Here is an 18,434-nt window from a genome sequence, read left to right on the forward strand (position 1 = left end):
CCTGGGTGACAGAGCAAGTCTCCGTCTCAGAAAAAAAAAAAAAACCCAAAAGTTAAACCAGTAATTCTTCTTTTAGGTATATACCCAAAAGAGTTGAATACATATATTCCCACAAAATTTGTACAAAAATGTTCTTAACATTATTTATATTAGGGTTGTTTCCAGTTTCTGGCTAACCCAAGTGTCCATCAACTGGTGAATGGATAAACAATACATGGTACATCCATGTAATGGAATGTTACTCAGCCCTAAAAAGGAATGGAGTGCTGATACATGCTACAACATGGATGAATCATGAAAACATTATGTTAAATGAAAGAAACCAGACACAAAAGACCACATATGTACAATGCCATTTATGTAAATTGTTCACATCAGGCAAATCTATAGAGAGAAAAGGTAGGTTAGTGGTTGCTTTCTGTTAGTGGTTAGGAGCTGGAAGTAGTGGGAAATAGGGAGTGACTGCTAATGATGATGGTTTTGATTTTGGGGTCATGAAATATTCTGAAAATTAGGTGGTGGTGATGTTTTACAATCTTGTGAATCCACTAAAAAACCACAGAATTGTAAAAATAAAAAAAAAATAACAGAATTATGAGCCAGGCATGGTGTCTCACATCTGTAATTCCAGCACTTTGGGAGGCCGAGGCGGGTGGATCACCTGAGGTCAGGAGTTCGAGACCAGCCTGACCAACATGGTGAAACCCCGTCTCTGGTAAATACAAAAAAATTAGCCAGGTGTGGTGGCGTGTGCCTGTAATCCCAGCTACTTGGGAGACTGAGGCAGGAGAATCACTTGAACCACTTGAACCCAGGAGGGTTGAACCCAGGTTGCAGTGAGCTGAGATTACACCATTGCACTCCAGCCTGGGCAACAAAAACTCTGTCTCAAGAAAAAAAGGTTTAGTAAGATGCTTTGTGACTTGACTTAGAAGCTGAAATTGGGAATTTCCTTAGATGTGACAGTACATAGTTCATCTGTGATATCAGATCAGTTCACCAATACATGCTACATACCTGTGCCCCTGAAGCTTTGTAAAGGCCCAGGACACTCCAGTTCTTCTCACTCAGTTTGTTGAACAAGGATACGCCCATGTCAAGGAGTACAGAACCCCATGAGACACTGGCTGAGTGGGTTATGTGTCATATCCCGTGTCCTCAGTCAGCAGATCCTCTTTGGCCAGGTCTGCATCTTTCATGCAAGTAGAGAGCTTCATATCCACCTCTTAGTAAGCAGGGTCCTCAAATGTCAAACATTCTTTGGTCAGATGGCTTCCAGCCCACAGAAGCACTTCTTCTAGTGCTTCCCCTTCACTCCCCAAGAGGCTGCTTCTTGACTAATGTCTTTGGGACCTAACTTGGTCATTCAAGTGACAAAGAATTTTCCCCCAAGTCTGTAGCTGACAATTGATGGTTCTCTCTGAGCAGCGCTCAGAGTGACTTTTCCCCCTACTCTAAAGGAGACAAGGTCTTGCTCTGTCACCCAGACTAGAGTGCAGTGGCACCATCAGTGACTCACTGCAGCCTTGAATACTGGGCTCAAGCCATCCTATCCTTTCACCTCAGCCTCCCAAGTAGCTGGGACTACAGGTGCACACCACTGCACTCAGCTAATTTTTAAATTTTTTGTAGAGATAGGGTCTCACTTTGTTGCCCGGGATGGTCTCAAACTCCTGGCTTCAAGCAATCCTCCCACCTTGGCCTCCCAAAGTGTGAGGATTATAGGTGTGAGCCACTGCGCCCAGCCTAGAGTGGGCTTTTTTTATTGTCCTCCAAAGGTACAGAGGTTGCTTCATGAGTCATTTGGTGAAAAGCTATAGAATAACATCACCTAGAATAACATCACTGTCTGCCTATGTCCAGGTTCAAGGTCCTGCTCTGAAGGTGACAGCTCTACCTGTACTGACCAAACCACTGTCTGGCCTGTTAGCAGAGAGACTGTCATTCCAGGGGTGGGGCTTTTTTCTTCACAGAACCAGGGCTGCAACACCGAGGGTGATACCAAGTATCGTGGGGGCTTCATCCAGACGCAGAGAACTTCCTTGGGTTTACGTGGCAAATAAGTCCACCTTTCTGTTTCCTAAAGGGTTTCACAGAAAAGACATGTTTGAATGGCCTCAACAGTGCTCTCACCAGAAGAAAGTAAGGGTTTTATCATTCTGAGAGGCATTGGTGGGCTCCTCTACTTTCTTTTTTTTGAGACGGAGTCTCCCTCTGTCGCCCGGGCTGGAGTGCCGAGGCCGGATCTCAGCTCACTGCAAGCTCCGCCTCCCGGGTTTACGCCATTCTCCTGCCTCAGCCTCCCGAGTAGCTGGGACTACAGGCGCCCGCCACCTCGCCTGGCTAGTTTTTTGTAGTTTTTAGTAGAGACGGGGTTTCACTGTGTTAGCCAGGATGGTCTCGATCTCCTGACCTCGTGATCCGCCCGTCTCAGCCTCCCAAAGTGCTGGGATTACAGGCTTGAGCCACCGCGCCCAGCCTCCTCTACTTTCAGTTAGGTGGAAGTGGGGTCTCTGCCACTACCTCTTCACCAGTGTTGCACAGCTGACCCTTGCCGGGGAGGGTCATCATTTCCAGCACACACCAGCCCTGGTGTTAGCTTGAATCTGTGCAACTCATGCCACACAGTTAGAGGAGAGGCCTGCAGTTCTGGAGAGGAGAGTGGCATTTGAAGTTGATGGGCGTCACAGCGAGATGCTGTCTCAAAAAGAAAAAAAAGAAATTACTGTAATGTTCCACCTCTGCTGCGAGCTGCAGGCTTGCTCTGTAATTTGCAGGGCACATGGCTTCACCAGTAGTGTGGTTTTCTTGGCCTTTCAGTATGATAAACAGTGTTGTTGGTTACTTCAAGCAAAGATTTTTACATTGGGGCATAATGAAATTGTTGGCAAAGTTCCAGTATTTTCAGTTGAAGTTGCTTTCTCACAAAAACTCCTTTGTGGTTTGATTTATTTTATTTGTTTATTTTTGAGACATAGTCTGTCTCTGTTGCCCAGGCTGGAGTGTAGTAGCATGATCACGGCTCAGTGCATCCTCAGCCCCCTGGGCTCAGGTGATCCTCCCACCTTAGCCTCCCAAGTAGCTAGCTGGCTGGAACTACAGGCACAAGCCACCATGCCCAGCTAATTTTTAAATTTTTTGTAGAGATGGAGTTTTGACATGTTGCCCAGGCTGGTCTTGAACACCTAGGCTCAAGTGATCCTCCCACCTTGGCCTCCCAAAGTGTTGGGATTACAGTTGTGACCCATGGTGCCTGGCCTTGACTTATTTTAGAAATAAAATTTCCTTCCTCGGCTGGGTGCATTTCGGTAGCATTACGTACATTCACATTGTTGTGCAACTAACTCCCCATTCCTCCTTCCCTCAGCCTGTGGCAACCACTTTTCTAGTTTCTGTCTTAATGGATTTGCAGTTACTTCACATGAGTAGAATCACGCAATATTTATCCTTTTGTGTCTGGCTTATTTCACTTAGCAAAATGTTTTCAAGTTCATATATGTTGTAGCATGTATAGGAATTTAATTCCTTTTTATTGCTGAATAATATTCCATTGTATGTATATCCCACATTCTGCTTATCCATCTGTTGATGGATGCTTGGTTGTTTCTACCTTTTGTTTATTGTGAGTAGTGCTGCTGTGAATGTTGATGTAAAGTGTCTGTTTGGATCCTTGTCATTTCTTTTGGGTGTATACCTAGGAATGGAATTGCTGAGTTATAATCTGTGTTTAACTTTTTGAGAAACCACCAAACTTTTTGGTGGCTGCATCATTTTACATTCCTACCAGCAGTGTATGAGAGTTCTAGTTTCTTCACATACTGGACACTTGTTCCACTTTCTTCTTTGATAGTAGCCATCCTAATGGATGCGAAGTGGTATTTTCATCACATAATTTGACAAAAATGTTGTTTTACAGATAGTTTTAAGAGACATAGGAAGAACACTACTTGTAACATTTACTCATTTTTATTGGCTCATGGGACCTTCATGCAACCCATTAGCAGGGTCTGTGGGTCTGTTGTTGTAGACAGACCTGTGCCCTGTGCAGTGAGACCCCAGAGGATGACTTGCCTGAGTTTCTTAGTGATGTGTATGTTCTTCCTTCTTAGCTCACAGGAGGCAAAGAGTCCGAAGGTGGAGCTGCACAGCCACTCAGAGGTCCCTTTCCAGATGCTAGATGGCAACAGTGGCTTGAGTTCTGAGAAGATCAGCCATAACCCCTGGAGCCTGCGCTGTCACAAGCAGCAGCTGAGCCGCATGCGCTCTGAGTCCAAGGACCGAAAGCTCTACAGTATCCTCGTTGCCCCTCCTTCAGGAGTGTCTGCTGGGTCCATGGGTCATGTGTTGGGGCACCATTCTGCCTATGGCTGAGGTCTTTGTCTAGGGTCCCTCTTTGGTTTCATCTCCCTTTTTCGTAGACTCCTCTTCCTTCGTTTACTTCCATCAACATGTTTTTTCCTGCCTTTTGGATTTGGTAAGACTGAAGCTTAAAACTTGGCAGTCTAGAACAGTGTTGTCTGATAGAACTGTCTGTAATTCTGTGTCTGTGCTTTTCAATATGGTGGCCACTGGCCATACTGAGTGGCTAAAATGTGGCTACTATGACTAAGGCAGTTAATTTAAATTTTATTAATTAAAATTTAAATCATTTGGCTAGTGTGGCTAGTGGTACTATATTGATCATGTCCACAATCAGAGATCTGTGTATGTGCCCGTGTGCGCTTGTTTGCACATGTGTAGTTTTCCCCTCCCAAGGGATTAATAGTTTAAGGGTGATATATATGACTTTGGTGAGATTTTTATCTGATGATAAACACCATAAAATAGATTTAAAATGTTAAAGATAGCTGGGCATGGTGGCTCACACCTGTAATTCCAGCACTTTGGGAGGCTGAGGCAGGAAGATCACTTGAGACCAGGTGTTTGAGATCAGCCTGGGCAACATAGTGAGACCTCATCTCTACAAAAACTAAAAAAATTAGCTGGATGTGGTGGTGTGTGCTTGTCGTAGTCCCAGCTCTGAGGTGGGAAGATTACTTGAGCCCAGGAAGTCGAGACTGCAGTGAGCCATGATGGCATCCACTACATTCTAGCTTCTAGCCTTGGCGACACAGCAAGACCCTCTCTCATCTCCAGAAAAGATAAAAAAGTATTATGGCATGGGAATTCCTTTTTTTTGAGACAGAGTCTCATTCTGTTGCCCAGGTCAAAGTGCAGTGGTGCAATCTCGGCTCACTGCAACATCCGCCTCCCGGGTTCAAGAGATTCTCGTGCCTTAGCCACCCCAGTAGCTGGGATTACAGGCGCACGCCACCACGCCCAGCCAATTTTTGTATTTTGAGTAGAGACAGGGTTTCACTATGTTGGCCATGCTAGTATCGAACTCCTGACCTCAAGTGATCTGCCTGCTTTGGCCTCCCAAAGTGCTGGGATTACAGGTGTGAGCCACCACATCCGGCCTAGAATGGGAATTCTTACAATTGTTAGTGTTTTGAAGTAGTAGACAAATAACAACTGATTATTCTAAGAAACTGAGGGAAAGTGTGCTGAACCTTTTGTACATAGTTAATTTTCACAGCAATCTTTTGAGGAAGGAACTGTCATCATTCCCGTGTTATAGATGAAGAAATAGAAGCACAGGGGGATTAAGTGTTGTGCCTAGAGGTAGTGAGTGGTCAAGGCAGGATTCCAGAGCCTGTGCTTCCAGGGTGTTGAGATATTTCTACACCCTCCTTCATATTTTACCATCATGTGTTTATAGGTAATAGCAGGCAACAGAATTGATTCAGGCCAAATTTAAAAGTTACTTTCAAAAGAATGAAATGTTCATCATCACAGTGATGGTGAGTGTCTATCCTCTAAGATGTGATTACTCTGTGAATGGATTTGAGGCCTGGGCTATGAGACCCAGTGACTTTTGGCAGACATATGATAAGTCTGTACCTTTACACAAAAGTAGAAAGATAAGATTGTTGCAAATGGGATATATTGGAATAAAGACATGTATGTAAATGAATTAGGACCATAGATCACTTTGAGCAGAAGGTTATAGAACTATTAAGGGATAAATTTATATATATTTGTATTTTATATATATTTATATGGCCAGGCGTGGTGGCTCACGCCTGTAATCCCAGCACTTTGGGAGGCCAAGGCAGGCGCATCACCTGAGGTTAGGAGTTCAAGATCAGCCTGGCCAACACGGCAAAACCCCATCTCTATTAAACATATACAGATTATCCGGGTGTAGTGGTGTGCGCCTGTAATCCCAGCTACTCGGGAGGCTGAGGCAGGAGAATTGCTTGAACCTGGGAGATGGAGGCTGCAGTGAGCTGAGATCACGCCATTGCACTCCAGCCTGGGCAACAAGAGCAAAATTCTGTCTCAAAAAAATATATATATATGTGTGTGTGTGTATATATATGTGTGTGTGTGTGTGTATATATATATATTTGAAACCAATGAACGAGATCCCTCTCTCTCTGTCTCTCATTCACTTGTTCAAATTTAGTGAGAAATGGCAAGACAGAAATATAAATCCAGGCTGGGTGTGTAGTGGCTCATGCCTGTAATCCCAGCACTTTACTTTGGGAGGCTGAAGTGGGTGGATCACTTAGGTCAGGAGTTTGAGACCAGCCTGGTGAAACCCCGTCTCTACTAAAAATACAAAAAATTGACGGCATGGTAGCCCACGCCTGTAATCCCAGCACTTTGGGAGGCCGAGGCCGGCAGATCACCTGAGGTTGGGAGTTTGAGACTAGCCTGATCAACATGGAGAAAAACCCCATCTCTACACAAAATTAGCCAGGCGTAGTGGTGCATGCCAGCTACTCGGGAGGCTGAGGCAGGAGAATCATCTGAACCCAAGAGGCAGAGGTTGCATTGAGCCAAGATTGTGCCATTGCACTCCAGCCTAGGCAACAAGAGTGAAACTCCGTCTCAAAAAAAAAAAAAAAAAATTAAAAAAATGAGTCAGGCATGGTGGCATGCGCCTATAGTTCCAGCTACTTGGGAGGCTAAGGCAGGAGGATCACTTGAACCTGGGAGGCGGAAGTTGCAGTGAGCTGAAATTGTGCTACTGCACTCCAGCCTGGGCAACAGAGCAAGATGGCATCCTAAAGAAAGAAAAAGAAAAAAAATAAATCCAGTTTTTTCTAAAGATTCCTATTTGGAAATGTTAGAATCTGGTTTCCTTGTTTTTGTTGTAGTGCTACCAAGATATCTTCCTTATTTCTTAGGCCTGGGCAAGGTGCTGGCTTGAGTAGGGCCTTGGTTCACTGATGGTGAGGGATGTATCCAAATCTTTAGTTTGCATATTGCCTGCAAGATAGATCTAAAGATAACATAGGCTGGGTGTGGTGGCCCACATCTGTTATCTCAGTTCTTTTGGAGGTCAGGGTGGGAGGATCACTTGAGGCTAGGAGTTCGAGACCAGCCTAGACAACATAGTGAGACCCTGTCTCTAAAAAAAAACATTAAAAATTAGGTAGGCGGCTGGGCATGGTGGCTCATGCCTATAATCCCAGCACTTTGGGAGGCCAAGGTAGGCAGATCACCTGGAGTCAAGAGTTCCAGACCAGTCTGGCCAACGTGGTAAAACCCTGTCTCTACTCAAAATACAAAAAATTAGCTCAGGGTGGTGGCGGGTACCTGTAGTCTCAGCTACTTGGAGGCTGAGGCAGGAGAATGGCTTGAACCCAGGAGGCAGAGGTTGTAGTGAGCTGAGATTGTACCACTGCACTCCAGCCTGGGTGACAGAGCAAGACTCTGTCTCAAAAAAAAAAAAAAAAAAAATTAAAAAAAAATTAGGCATGCCTGTAGTCCTAGCTGTTCCAGAGGCTGAGGGTGGGAGGATCTCTTGAGCCCAGTGGTCAGTGCTACAGTGAGCTCTGGATCTAGCCACTGCACTCCAGCCTGGGCAACAGAGTGAGAGCGCATCTCTTAAAAAAAAAAAAAAAAAAGGCCAGGCGCAGGGACTCATGCCTGTAATCCCAGCACTTTGGGATGCCAAGGCAGGCAGATCACTTGAGGTCAAGACCAACCTGACCGACATGGAGAAACCCCGTCTCTACTAAAAATACAAAATTGGCCGGGCGTGGTGGCGCATGCCTGTAATCCCAGCTACCGGGAGGCGGAGGCAGGAGAATCACTTGAACCCAAGAGGCGGAGGTTGTGGTGAGCCAAGATAGCGCCATTGCACTTCAGCCTGGGCAACAAGAGCGAAACTCCGTCTCAAAAAAAATAAATAAAAAATAGCAAAAATAAACAAAGTACTGTAGAGCTTAGGTTAAAAAACCAGAAAACAACCAATAAACAACAAAAAGGATGTGGTATATACATACAATGGAAAATTAGCCAGAAAAAGGAATGAAATTTTGATACATATTATAACATAAATGAATCTTGAATACATTTTGCTAAGTGAAATAAGCCAGATATAAAATGACAAATACTATATGATTCCACTTATGAGATACCTAGGAAAGATAAATTTATAGAGACAGAAAGTAGACTAGAGGTTCCCAGGGGCTGGGAGGAGGGAAAATGAGGAGTCACTGTTTAGTTCTATTTAATGGATACAGGCAGGAGAATGGCTTGAATCCCCTGAGGCAGAGGTTGCAGTGAACCGAGATGGCGCCACTGCACTCCAGCCTGGGCAACAGAACAAGACTCCATCTAAAAAAAAAAAAAATTAGGCATTCCTGTAGTCCTAGTTGTTCCAGAGGCTGAGGGTGGGAGGATCTCTTTTCATTTTGGGAAGATGAAAAAGTTCTGCCGGGTGCAGTGGCTCAAGCCTATAATCCCAGCACTTTGGGAGGCCAAGACGGGCGGATCACAAGGTCAGGAGATCGAGACCATCCTGGCTAACATGGTGAAACCCCGTCTCTACTAAAAAAATACAAAAAAGCTACTAGGGAGGCTGAGGCAGGAGAATGGCGTGAACCCGGGAGGTGGAGCTTGCAGTGAGCTGAGATCCGGCCACTGCACTCCAGCTTGGGTGACAGAGCGAGACTCCGTCTCAAAAAAAAAAAGAGAAAAAGTTCTAGCTAGGTGTGGTGGCTTACGCCTGTAATCCCAGCACTTTGGGAGACTGAGGCAGGCGAATCACAAGTTCAGGAGTTTGAGACCAGCCTGGCCAACATGGTGAAACACCGTCTTTACTAAAAATACAAAAATAAGCGGGTGTAGTGGCGGGCACTTGTAATCTCAGCTACTCAAGCGGCTGAGGCAGGAGAATAGCTTGAACCTGGGATGCAGAGGTTGCAGTGAGCCGAGATCACTCCACTGCATTCCAGCCTGGGCAACAGAGTGAGACTCCATCTCAAAAAAAAAGAAAAAAGAAAAAGCTCTAGAGATAGATGGTTGTGATGGTTGTACAACAGAGTAAATATACTTCATGCCACTGAATTGTACACTTAAAAATGGCTGAAGTAAATTTTATGTATATTTTACCACAGTTTGTTTTGGTTAAGAAGTAATAAGCCAGTGGTGTGAAACCCACATTTGAGAGTTTCTGAGACAAGTACATACTGCATTAGGTAAAAGCGCCCTTTTATAGAAAAACTGGGGCCGGGCGCGGTGGCTCAAGCCTGTAATCCCAGCACTTTGGGAGGCCGAGACGGGCGGATCACGAGGTCAGGAGATCGAGACCATCCTGGCTAACCCGGTGAAACCCCGTCTCTACTAAAAAATACAAAAAACTAGCCGGGCGAGGTGGTGGGCGCCTGTAGTCCCAGCTACTTGGGAGGCTGAGGCAGGAGAATGGCGTAAACCCGGGAGGCGGAGCTTGCAGTGAGCTGAGATCCGGTCACTGCACTCCAGCCTGGGCGACAGAGCGAGACTCCGTCTCAAAAAAAAAAAAAAAAAAAAAAAAAAAAAAACTGGGTTGTGCTTTCCTGGCTGGGGCTGATGGTGAGTGTGGTTGTCATTCTTCTTGACCGTGGCCCAGAGTTCCTCCTGCTTGAGAACGTAGTGCACCACTTCAAGTACCCCTGTGTGTTGGACCTGAAGATGGGCACGCGGCAGCATGGCGATGACGCATCAGCTGAGAAGGCAGCCCGGCAGATGCGGAAATGTGAGCAGAGCACATCAGCCACGCTGGGCGTCAGGGTCTGCGGCATGCAGGTGAGTTACCTCTGCTCAGAGCCTAGGTGCTGCCACTTGCATGATTTGGGTTGTGCTCATACCTGCGTGCGATCTATGCCAAGTGTGTCCTCCTGAGCCCTTCTGTCCTTACCTGTTGACCTTGCTATGGGCCTCAGGTGCAGGACCACTGTGAGAGCCTGCTGCCTTGACATTGGGACACGTAAGACTCTTGCCTGTCAACAAGGTGTTCTGATGTTGGAGGAGGGCTCCAAAGCTGGTGGCAGGGAACCCATAGGCCTGGTATTGCTTTCTCTTGGTTCTGCAATGGGAAAACCCAGGGTGAATGTGGCCCGCCCAGTGCCACTTAGATAGGTGAGCAGAAAAACTCAGGTTGGTCAAAGTGCTTTCAGACAGTGCTTGCCCAGGGCACTGTGAGCTCTTCAGACTTCCCTGGCATTCACCCTGTCTGTCTCCTGGGGTTTCAGGTGTACCAGCTGGACACAGGGCATTACCTCTGCAGGAACAAGTACTATGGCCGTGGGCTCTCCATTGAAGGCTTCCGCAATGCCCTGTATCAATATCTGCACAATGGCCTGGACCTGCGACGTGACCTGTTTGAGCCTATCCTGAGCAAACTACGAGGCCTGAAAGCTGTGCTGGAGCGGCAGGCCTCCTACCGCTTCTACTCCAGTTCCCTGCTTGTCATCTATGATGGCAAGGAGTGCCGGGCTGAGTCCTCCCTGGACCGCCGGTCTGAGATGCGTCTCAAGCACCTGGACATGGTGCTCCCTGAGGTGGCGTCATCCTGTGGCCCCAGCACCAGCCCCAGCAACACCAGCCCTGAGGCGGGTCCCTCCTCTCAGCCCAAGGTGGATGTCCGCATGATTGACTTTGCACACAGCACGTTCAAGGGCTTCCGGGATGACCCCACCGTGCATGATGGGCCGGACAGAGGCTACGTGTTTGGCCTGGAGAACCTCATCAGCATCATGGAACAGATGCGGGAAGAGAACCAGTAGGCTCTGTTATGGGCCCCCAGAACCCCTTCCTCTCCACCCGCAGGCAGGGACCATTGTTCTGAACTTGCCGTGAGGACACACAGACTTGATTTTAAAGGGTTATATTTCTCTTTGGTGTAAACTAAAAGAAATGTTTTTAGCGGTAGCCTGGAATCCATATATATAAAGTGAAGGAGGGTAGACCACACGCCCTCTCAGCCAGGCTCCTCAGCTTTGTGGCTCTGATTGGTGTGTCCAGGCTGCCTTAGGAAGGAAGAGGTGCCCCTGGTGGGCTTGGCAGCAGGGACAGGGTGCCCTTGGACATTGGTTTCTCTTGTCTAGATCTTTGAGGTCTGTGGCTGCAGGGCTCTGCTGATTGTAGGGTAAAGCCCTGGGCTGGTGCAGGGCCCCTCCATGCCCACTCTTCCCTTGTTCCCCAGAAGTAGAGGGCTTTGGGTGCCCATTTCTTGGGGGCTTTCTGGTCTTATGCTGTGGGTGTCAGCTAGCTCTTTAATAGGTGCCCTCAGGGCACCACAGGGCTTACTGCACAAAGCTGGACCCATCCTTGGGTCTGATCTTAGTGTGGGGCTAGATTAATGAAGCTGGGCTGAGGCCAACTTATGGCAGAGGGCAGACCCTGGGTTCCCCAGGTACCTGTTGGCATGTGACAGGTTGGCACCTGTCCTATTCCTGAAACAGCCAGCCTCTCTCACCAAGTTCCCTTGCCTAAGAAGACCACTCCCTCCTACCCCACTGAAGTGGGGGATAGTCGGTGTCCTAGCAGGCCTCAGGGCCTCTGGTGGCTCTGGCCTAGACAGTATTTGCAGTTCTTGTGCTATGGGTGGGAGTCGTCTTTAAGTTTCGGCAGCTGTGCTGCTGCTGGATGGGCTGCTCCTCCCAGGGCTCAAGGGCTGTGGTCCGCTCAGGGTCTCATTTCCCCAGGCCAAGTTCAAGGCGGCAGCTCTTTGTGAGGCGCTCTTGGCCCTGGGCCTAGAGGGAGAACTTTAAGCTTTTTTGCTCACAGGGACATGGTATGGGCTCTGGGTGCAGGTGCCCACATTCTGCTAATGAGAGCTTTGTCTGATCAGTCCTGGGTCCATCAGTTTGTCCATGTGTCCAGCTGCCAGCCCCTGTCCCTCGGGATCCTTCCTCTGGGGTGTAGCCTTGTTCATTAGTATATACTCATTCTTTCATGCTTTCCTCAGCAGAACACTCCCACTTCTGAGGTGAGCTTTTTGCCTCATGCCCTTCCTCCACAAGTGTTGCCTTTTTATAAAGACCTGATAGCAGAATAAACTGGTGGTGTTTCCCTGTTGACCCAGCACCCTTTCTGTGGGCCTAGAATATGGCCCTCAACACTGACAGTGGGACAGTGAGGGCTTGAGGAGTGACCCTTCCTTTCTCATGGTTTTAGTCATTTTGGCTGCCAGCCCTTAATGGCACAGACCTGCTGCTTCTAAAACAGATGGCCAGGACATGACACCGATTTCAGCCATTGCCAGGGTTAGCACCCTCTCCTTTGAGCCTAGGGTCACTGTTCATTGTCACTTTAGGCAAGTGCCTGTTTGGCATTAAAGGTAAGCCTGCCAGCTGTGAGAGGCCTTGGTAACTGATGGACTCATTTCCTGGTCCTTAGAGATGCAGCTTCTTAAGGGCTTCTTGATGGATGCCATCTCTCCTAGCCCCCGGCTCTGGTGCCACTGGTGGGCAGGTTCCCATTCTTTGGGGCTGGGAGGGACAGCTTGGCTGTTTCTGGTCAGAAATTACGGTTTTCTCTCCTGTACGATTCTGTGGCTTCAGCCATGGGGGCAGTAGCCCTTCATTAGTGTAGACTTAGTCATTCCCTGGTAGGGTGGAGGGTAAGACATAGGGTCTGGAGCTGTTTGGGACCTTTTGGGGATGTCCTGTGCCTCCCAGGTTCCTAGATTCTGGGAGGAGAGGCTGCCACATTCTGCTGCTCCTCACAGCGAGCAAAGGCTTCTTCCACTTACATTCAGTATTTTCCTGGCACTACAAAGAGTGGGAAGGCCTGGGATTTGCTGCTGCTCCCCTAGAGCAGGGCCCCTCTTTTCAGCACTTTGGACACCTGGAGACCCAGCCCTGTTATTTAATGGTAGTGGGCAAGTGTGTGCGCATACTGTCTGCCACTGCTTTCTCCCTGTCCCATGCCAGAGCCCTCTCCCTGCCAGGCCCTGCCTTAGCCCCAACTTGGGACCAAAGTGCAACATGGGATCATGGGTTGGGGTGCTCGGGTGACCCCTCTCTATAGTGCTTCCCTGGGCCAAGCTGACACCAGCCCCTGAGGGTGGGGTGGGACGGGTGGTGCTTAAAAGACGAAGGGGACCAGTGTAGCAAATTGCTAGGGACCCCCACCCTTCCCTCTCTGGGCCTGTGCAATGGGCGTGGGGATTCCCATCATGGGGCCTGGCGCCTGTGCTAGTTCCGTAGCTGCTGTACACGCGCTCACTGCTGACCACATGCACGTTCCCTAGATGCAGATTGCTTTGAACTTTAAAGCTGTACAATTTGGTTATGTTTGTGCTGACTTAAAAAATATTTTAATGAGAAAAAAAATGGACAACCCTGGGAAGGACCTGGTTCTTTTGCTTCTCGGGGAACTGTAAGCCCCCGCGTTCTGGGAATCGCTCTCTGCTCCTCTTCTTGGAAGCTAAGCCTGTCCCCACCGCCCGAGGTCTGCGCCCGGACACTAACCCGTGGCTCCCGCCGCAGTAGTGTTTGCTTTGGACCTTGCGTGAGGGGTGCTCGGTCCGAGCCCGCTCCTTTCTGTACACCTAGCGCTGCCCGCCCCGCTTGTGTCTGAGGTCGTGTATGTCAAAAATAAAGCCGCTAGAAACGGAGGTGAGTCTGTCTTTGTGAAAATCCCGTGGTCCGGGAGCCTTCCCAGATCACCCTCCCTCGGGGCTGGGCCGCGAGGCGGGCCGTAGGGGCGGGCCGCGGGGTGGGGCGGGGCCCGCGGCTGCTGGACCGCGCGAAGCAGGGAACTAGGCCTCGCCCTTGGCGCCAGTTCCGCCTTTGGATCCGCCAATGGCCAGCTGACCCGCGGGTCCCGGCCCGGGTCTCCATGGCAGCCCGGCGTACTCGGGCGCTCATTGGCTACGTGTGTCGCAGCGCTGCGACCCAACGCTCCGTCGCCGGCGGCCGTGCCACGTACGCGGCAGCCGATTGGCCCGCGGTGCTCGCGTCATTGCCCGCGCCAGGTCCGCCCTGAGTTCGTGGCCAGCAGCCGTCCACCCGGCGTCGCGTTCTGGGTTGTGGCGGCCCTGGATCCGGCGTCAGGGCGACCGGGAGGACGAGGTGGAGCCAGAGTCGGTCAGACGGGTTGGTGAAGGGCGCGGGGCCGGGCACGGCGTTGGGAGTGCGCTGCAGGGACCGACTAGACGGGCTGCAGGCACCTCAGAGCCCGGGACACCCCCTCAACGTCCGCAGGCGCGATGAAGGCACTGATCTTAGTGGGGGGCTATGGGACGCGGCTACGGCCGCTGACACTGAGCACCCCGAAGCCACTGGTGGACTTCTGCAATAAGCCCATCTTGCTGCACCAAGTGGAGGCGCTAGCTGCGGTAAGACCCTGGGTCGGGATCGGAGTCGCTTTCGGATCTGGCAGGACTAGGGATGGCCAGTGACTAGGGGGTCAGGGGCTCCCGTACCTTCTGACTGAGCCCGCCAGTTGGCCTGCGTTCTGACAGGCAGGCGTGGACCACGTGATCCTGGCCGTGAGCTACATGTCGCAGGTGCTGGAGAAGGAAATGAAGGCACAGGAGCAGAGGGTGAGGCACGGACTCTTGGCCCTTATTCTCGGTCCCCACCCAACTTCCCATCCTGGTAGAACCTGACTGGGGGTCCTCTTACTTCCAGCTGGGAATCCGAATCTCCATGTCCCATGAAGAGGAGCCTCTGGGGACAGGTCAGTAGAGAAAGGTCCCTTGGGGAGGGTTTAAGGCCAGGAAAAGGGTAAGACCCAGCCTGCATTGGGCCTGCTGAACCTGAATCCAGGGACTCAGACCTCCAGCAAGGTTGTGACCTGTCCCTTTCCCCCAGCTGGGCCCCTGGCGCTGGCCCGTGACCTGCTCTCTGAGACTGCAGACCCTTTCTTCGTCCTCAACAGTGACGTGATCTGCGATTTCCCCTTCCAAGCCATGGTGCAGTTCCACCGGCACCATGGCCAGGAGGGCTCCATCCTGGTAAGGCGCCAGGTCTTGTTTCTCTTGACATTTCCACCCTCCATGCCCAGCCTCCCCTGCCCCCTAGCCTTCATCTGCCTTCGGATGTTATGGGTACAGAGCTGTGCAGTATGTATCTTTAAGCACTTGCGGCAGAGTCTCTGAGATCTGGAACGGCATGTATATCAAGGCTCAGGAACACTGGACTAGGTCCGAGGTCCCCTTCCTTGCATTCAGGTAACCAAGGTGGAGGAACCCTCCAAGTACGGTGTGGTGGTGTGTGAGGCTGACACAGGCCGAATTCACCGGTTTGTGGAGAAGCCGCAGGTGTTTGTGTCCAATAAGATCAACGCAGGCATGTACATCCTGAGCCCTGCGGTGCTGCGGCGCATCCAGGTGTGTAGTAGGAGACAGCTGTCGGTGGGCTGTGGTGGGGCAGGCCATCACCGCCATGACCCTGCTCACAAGCTGCCCACTCCCACAGCTGCAGCCTACGTCCATTGAGAAGGAGGTCTTCCCCATTATGGCCAAGGAGGGGCAGCTATATGCCATGGAGTTGCAGGGTGAGGCAGGGAGGCCACAGGGTGGGGGTGGTCTGTGGCTGGGCTGAGGGCCCTGATACATCCCTCCCTACAGGCTTCTGGATGGACATTGGGCAGCCCAAGGACTTCCTCACTGGCATGTGCCTCTTCCTGCAGTCACTGAGGCAGAAGCAGCCTGAGCGGTTGTACTCAGGCCCTGGCATTGTGGGCAACGTGCTGGTGGTGAGGCCCTTGCCCAGCCCATCATTAACCCCCTCAGTCTTGGGAGACAAGTGGCCCACTTGTATTTTTCCCACCACTCTCAGGACCCAAGTGCCCGCATCGGCCAGAACTGCAGCATTGGCCCCAATGTGAGCCTGGGACCTGGCGTGGTGGTCGAAGATGGTGTGTGTATCCGGCGGTGCACGGTGCTGCGGGATGCCCGGATCCGCTCCCATTCATGGCTTGAGTCCTGCATTGTGGGCTGGCGCTGCCGTGTGGGCCAGTGGGTAAGCCTGTGGGCTGGGCCAGGTGGGGAGAGGGGCGGGGAGTGTACCTGTCTCCCTGACAAGGCCTGTCCTCTCCTGGAGGTTCGCATGGAGAACGTGACAGTGCTGGGTGAGGACGTCATAGTTAACGATGAGCTCTACCTCAACGGAGCCAGCGTGCTGCCCCACAAGTCTATTGGCGAGTCAGTGCCAGAGCCTCGTATCATCATGTAAGGGGATGCAGTGGGGCTGGCCAAGCCCCAGTTTTCCCATCAGCAAGGGGAGAGTGCTGGCCTGACACATCAGAAGACCCTGGACTTGTTATCTGTCTAGGGGGCACTGGGTGAAGCTGAAGCTGTTGGACACCTGCCTTCTCATGTGGACATCATCTGGCAGGATCCCTGCTGGGCACACCCCACAAACCCTACTCCCTCAAGAAGGGCCAGGGCCAGGGCTGTATGGAATAATAATTTAATGCTGACTGTGGCCCTGACTGAGAGTCAAGCTCAGGCACAATTAGGGCCATGGCTGGGCTCCCACCAATGAGGATACAGGCAGGCAAGGAGGTTGGATGTGGTGGTGGTGGCGGTTGGGGGGGGGGCAGATACAGGAGAAGGGCAAAGGGAGCTCATAAATAGGGCCCAGCCTGGCTCTGGGTTCAAGGGTGGAGGTTCCAGGATGGCACAGGCTGTGAGGACTAGGCAGCTGAGGAGGTAGTACTCGTATTGGCTCCCTTCTCCCAGTCCTCTACAGACACGATGGTGGCTTTGCAGAAGAAGCAGTCCTTGTTGTTCATCAGGTGCTGGTTGATGCAGGCTCTACAACAGGGGAGGGGATGAGGACTGCCCTGCATGTATCTACTGCTCTCCCCACTACCAAGCTGTGGGGACCACTTACTTGCACGACTTGTGGCCACAGGGCTGGAACACAGCAGAGATGGGGTGGGCATAGCAGATGGGGCAGAGGTCCTCCTCACTGGTGGGCTGCAGGGAGGAGAGTGAAGGGTGGGCTGGAGTTGGATGCCTGGCTGTGTGGATGTCCGCTGTGCCTATGTAGGAGTGCACACATATTCAAGTGGTATGGACCTGTGCACCATGGTCCCACTCACCAGAGAGGCAGCTGCTGCCTGGGCAGATGCAGAGGTCAGGTGTGCCAGCATCTGTTCCACTTGGGCCAGCTCATCGGCACTGATATAATCCGCATCTGGGGAGTGGTAGGTAGTGTCAAGTCAGAGGTAGATGAGGATGTCATGCCTTTTAAATATTCCCAGCCTAGGACTTTGCTGTTCTTAAGGTTCCTGACCCGATCCAGCCCCAGATCTCCCTGACCCACCCCACCAGCCCACTCACAGCTCTGCAGGGAGAAGCGCTTCCGGTCAGGGGTTGGCAGGGCAGTGCCAGGTGCTGGGGGCTCTGGCTGTCCCAGGAGATAGCATATTGAGCGTAGCTGGAAGCAGGGATCTGCCAGGAGTACTGATGTGGCTCGCTCTCTCCTAGGTAGGGGATGGTGCAAGGGCAGTCAGAAGGCTTGGGGCCTGGCTAAAAGTAGTCTCTATTGGGATTGCCAATGAGGAGTGCCACGGCTTGTACATAATCACCGCCCCCCTGCATCCTTTCCGTCTCCCTGCTTCCCAAGCCCCAAGTCCTGTATTCTAGTAAGGTGCCACACAGCCTGGGGTCTGAGATGGAGTCTGGCCCTTTTGCCCAGGCTGGAGTGCGATGGCGCGATCTAGGCTCACTGCAACTTCTACCTCCCGGGTTCAAGTGATTCTCCTGCCTCAGCCCCTGGAGTAGCTGGTATTACAGGCGCCCACCACTACGCCCGGCTAATTGTTGTATTTTTAGTACAGACGAGGTTTCACCAGGTTGGCCAGGGTGGTCTCGAATTCCTGACCTCAGGTGATTCACCCGCCTCAGCTTCCAAAAGTGCTGGGATTACAGGCGTGAGCCACCGCACCCGGCCTGGGGTACCACTTTAAGAGGGCTCAGGGGAGCCACCTTAAGATAGAGTCCATCTGCCCCATAATATATCACTCAAATAAGTCATTTCAAATAAACACTAACAGCAGCTTGGAGACATTCTTCCAGACTCCCCCTTTTACTCCTCGAGGAAAAAGGAGCGGCGGACAGCTGCCAGCCAAAGGCAGACTGGGGCTTTGGG

The 18,434-nt window shown here is 51.0% G+C and overlaps 3 protein-coding genes across 9 annotated transcripts in view; 2 read left to right on the top strand and 1 right to left on the bottom strand.

Moving 5' to 3' along the window:
• Positions 1-13,942, top strand: part of IP6K1 (inositol hexakisphosphate kinase 1) — a 74,383-nt gene extending 60,441 nt beyond the window's left edge. For 4 of the 5 annotated variants that reach the window (XM_025376191.1, XM_025376195.1, XM_025376194.1 and 1 more), the window contains 3 exons: positions 4,110-4,291; positions 9,950-10,125; positions 10,572-13,942. In XM_025376191.1, coding sequence (XP_025231976.1) covers positions 4,110-4,291; positions 9,950-10,125; positions 10,572-11,105 — 892 coding nt within the window. In that variant the 3' untranslated portion in view covers positions 11,106-13,942. The remainder of the gene's footprint in view (positions 1-4,109; positions 4,292-9,949; positions 10,126-10,571) is intronic. The other variant, XM_025376193.1, reaches the window with a different exon arrangement.
• A 348-nt stretch (positions 13,943-14,290) lies between these two features.
• On the top strand, positions 14,291-18,350 carry GMPPB (GDP-mannose pyrophosphorylase B). Of its 2 annotated transcripts, XM_025374165.1 has the most exons (9): positions 14,291-14,665; positions 14,792-14,872; positions 14,961-15,009; positions 15,144-15,286; positions 15,503-15,661; positions 15,750-15,828; positions 15,902-16,029; positions 16,113-16,295; positions 16,377-18,348. In XM_025374165.1, the coding sequence occupies exons 1-9, from the start codon at positions 14,537-14,539 to the stop codon at positions 16,506-16,508; spliced, it is 1,083 nt and encodes a 360-aa protein (XP_025229950.1). In that variant the 5' UTR covers positions 14,291-14,536; the 3' UTR covers positions 16,509-18,348. The 2 variants fall into 2 exon arrangements, with proteins under 2 accessions (XP_025229950.1, XP_025229945.1); XM_025374160.1 differs by having other exon boundaries at positions 16,113-18,350.
• RNF123 (ring finger protein 123) overlaps positions 16,730-18,434 on the bottom strand; it is a 33,911-nt gene continuing 32,206 nt past the window's right edge. For both annotated transcript variants that reach the window (XM_025374097.1, XM_025374101.1), the window contains exons 36-39: positions 17,624-17,766; positions 17,383-17,477; positions 17,172-17,257; positions 16,730-17,092 (exon numbers count right to left, since the gene is read on the bottom strand). In XM_025374097.1, the coding sequence (XP_025229882.1) occupies positions 16,972-17,092; positions 17,172-17,257; positions 17,383-17,477; positions 17,624-17,766 (445 nt within the window). In that variant the 3' untranslated portion in view covers positions 16,730-16,971. The remainder of the gene's footprint in view (positions 17,093-17,171; positions 17,258-17,382; positions 17,478-17,623; positions 17,767-18,434) is intronic.

This window comes from Theropithecus gelada, chromosome 2, assembly GCF_003255815.1.
Source record: "Theropithecus gelada isolate Dixy chromosome 2, Tgel_1.0, whole genome shotgun sequence".
Taxonomy (NCBI): Eukaryota; Metazoa; Chordata; class Mammalia; order Primates; family Cercopithecidae; genus Theropithecus; species Theropithecus gelada.

What these genes read in the sequence shown, in the direction of transcription:
- GMPPB (XM_025374160.1), top strand. Translation starts at nt 14,537, where the DNA reads ATGAAGGCACTGATCTTAGTGGGGGGCTATGGGACGCGGCTACGGCCG. An exon ending in TGAAGGCACAGGAGCAGAGG is followed by an intron (nt 14,873 to 14,960) that starts GTGAGGCACGGA and finishes TCTTACTTCCAG; the next exon opens with CTGGGAATCCGAATCTCCAT. An exon ending in GCCAGGAGGGCTCCATCCTG is followed by an intron (nt 15,287 to 15,502) that starts GTAAGGCGCCAG and finishes CCTTGCATTCAG; the next exon opens with GTAACCAAGGTGGAGGAACC.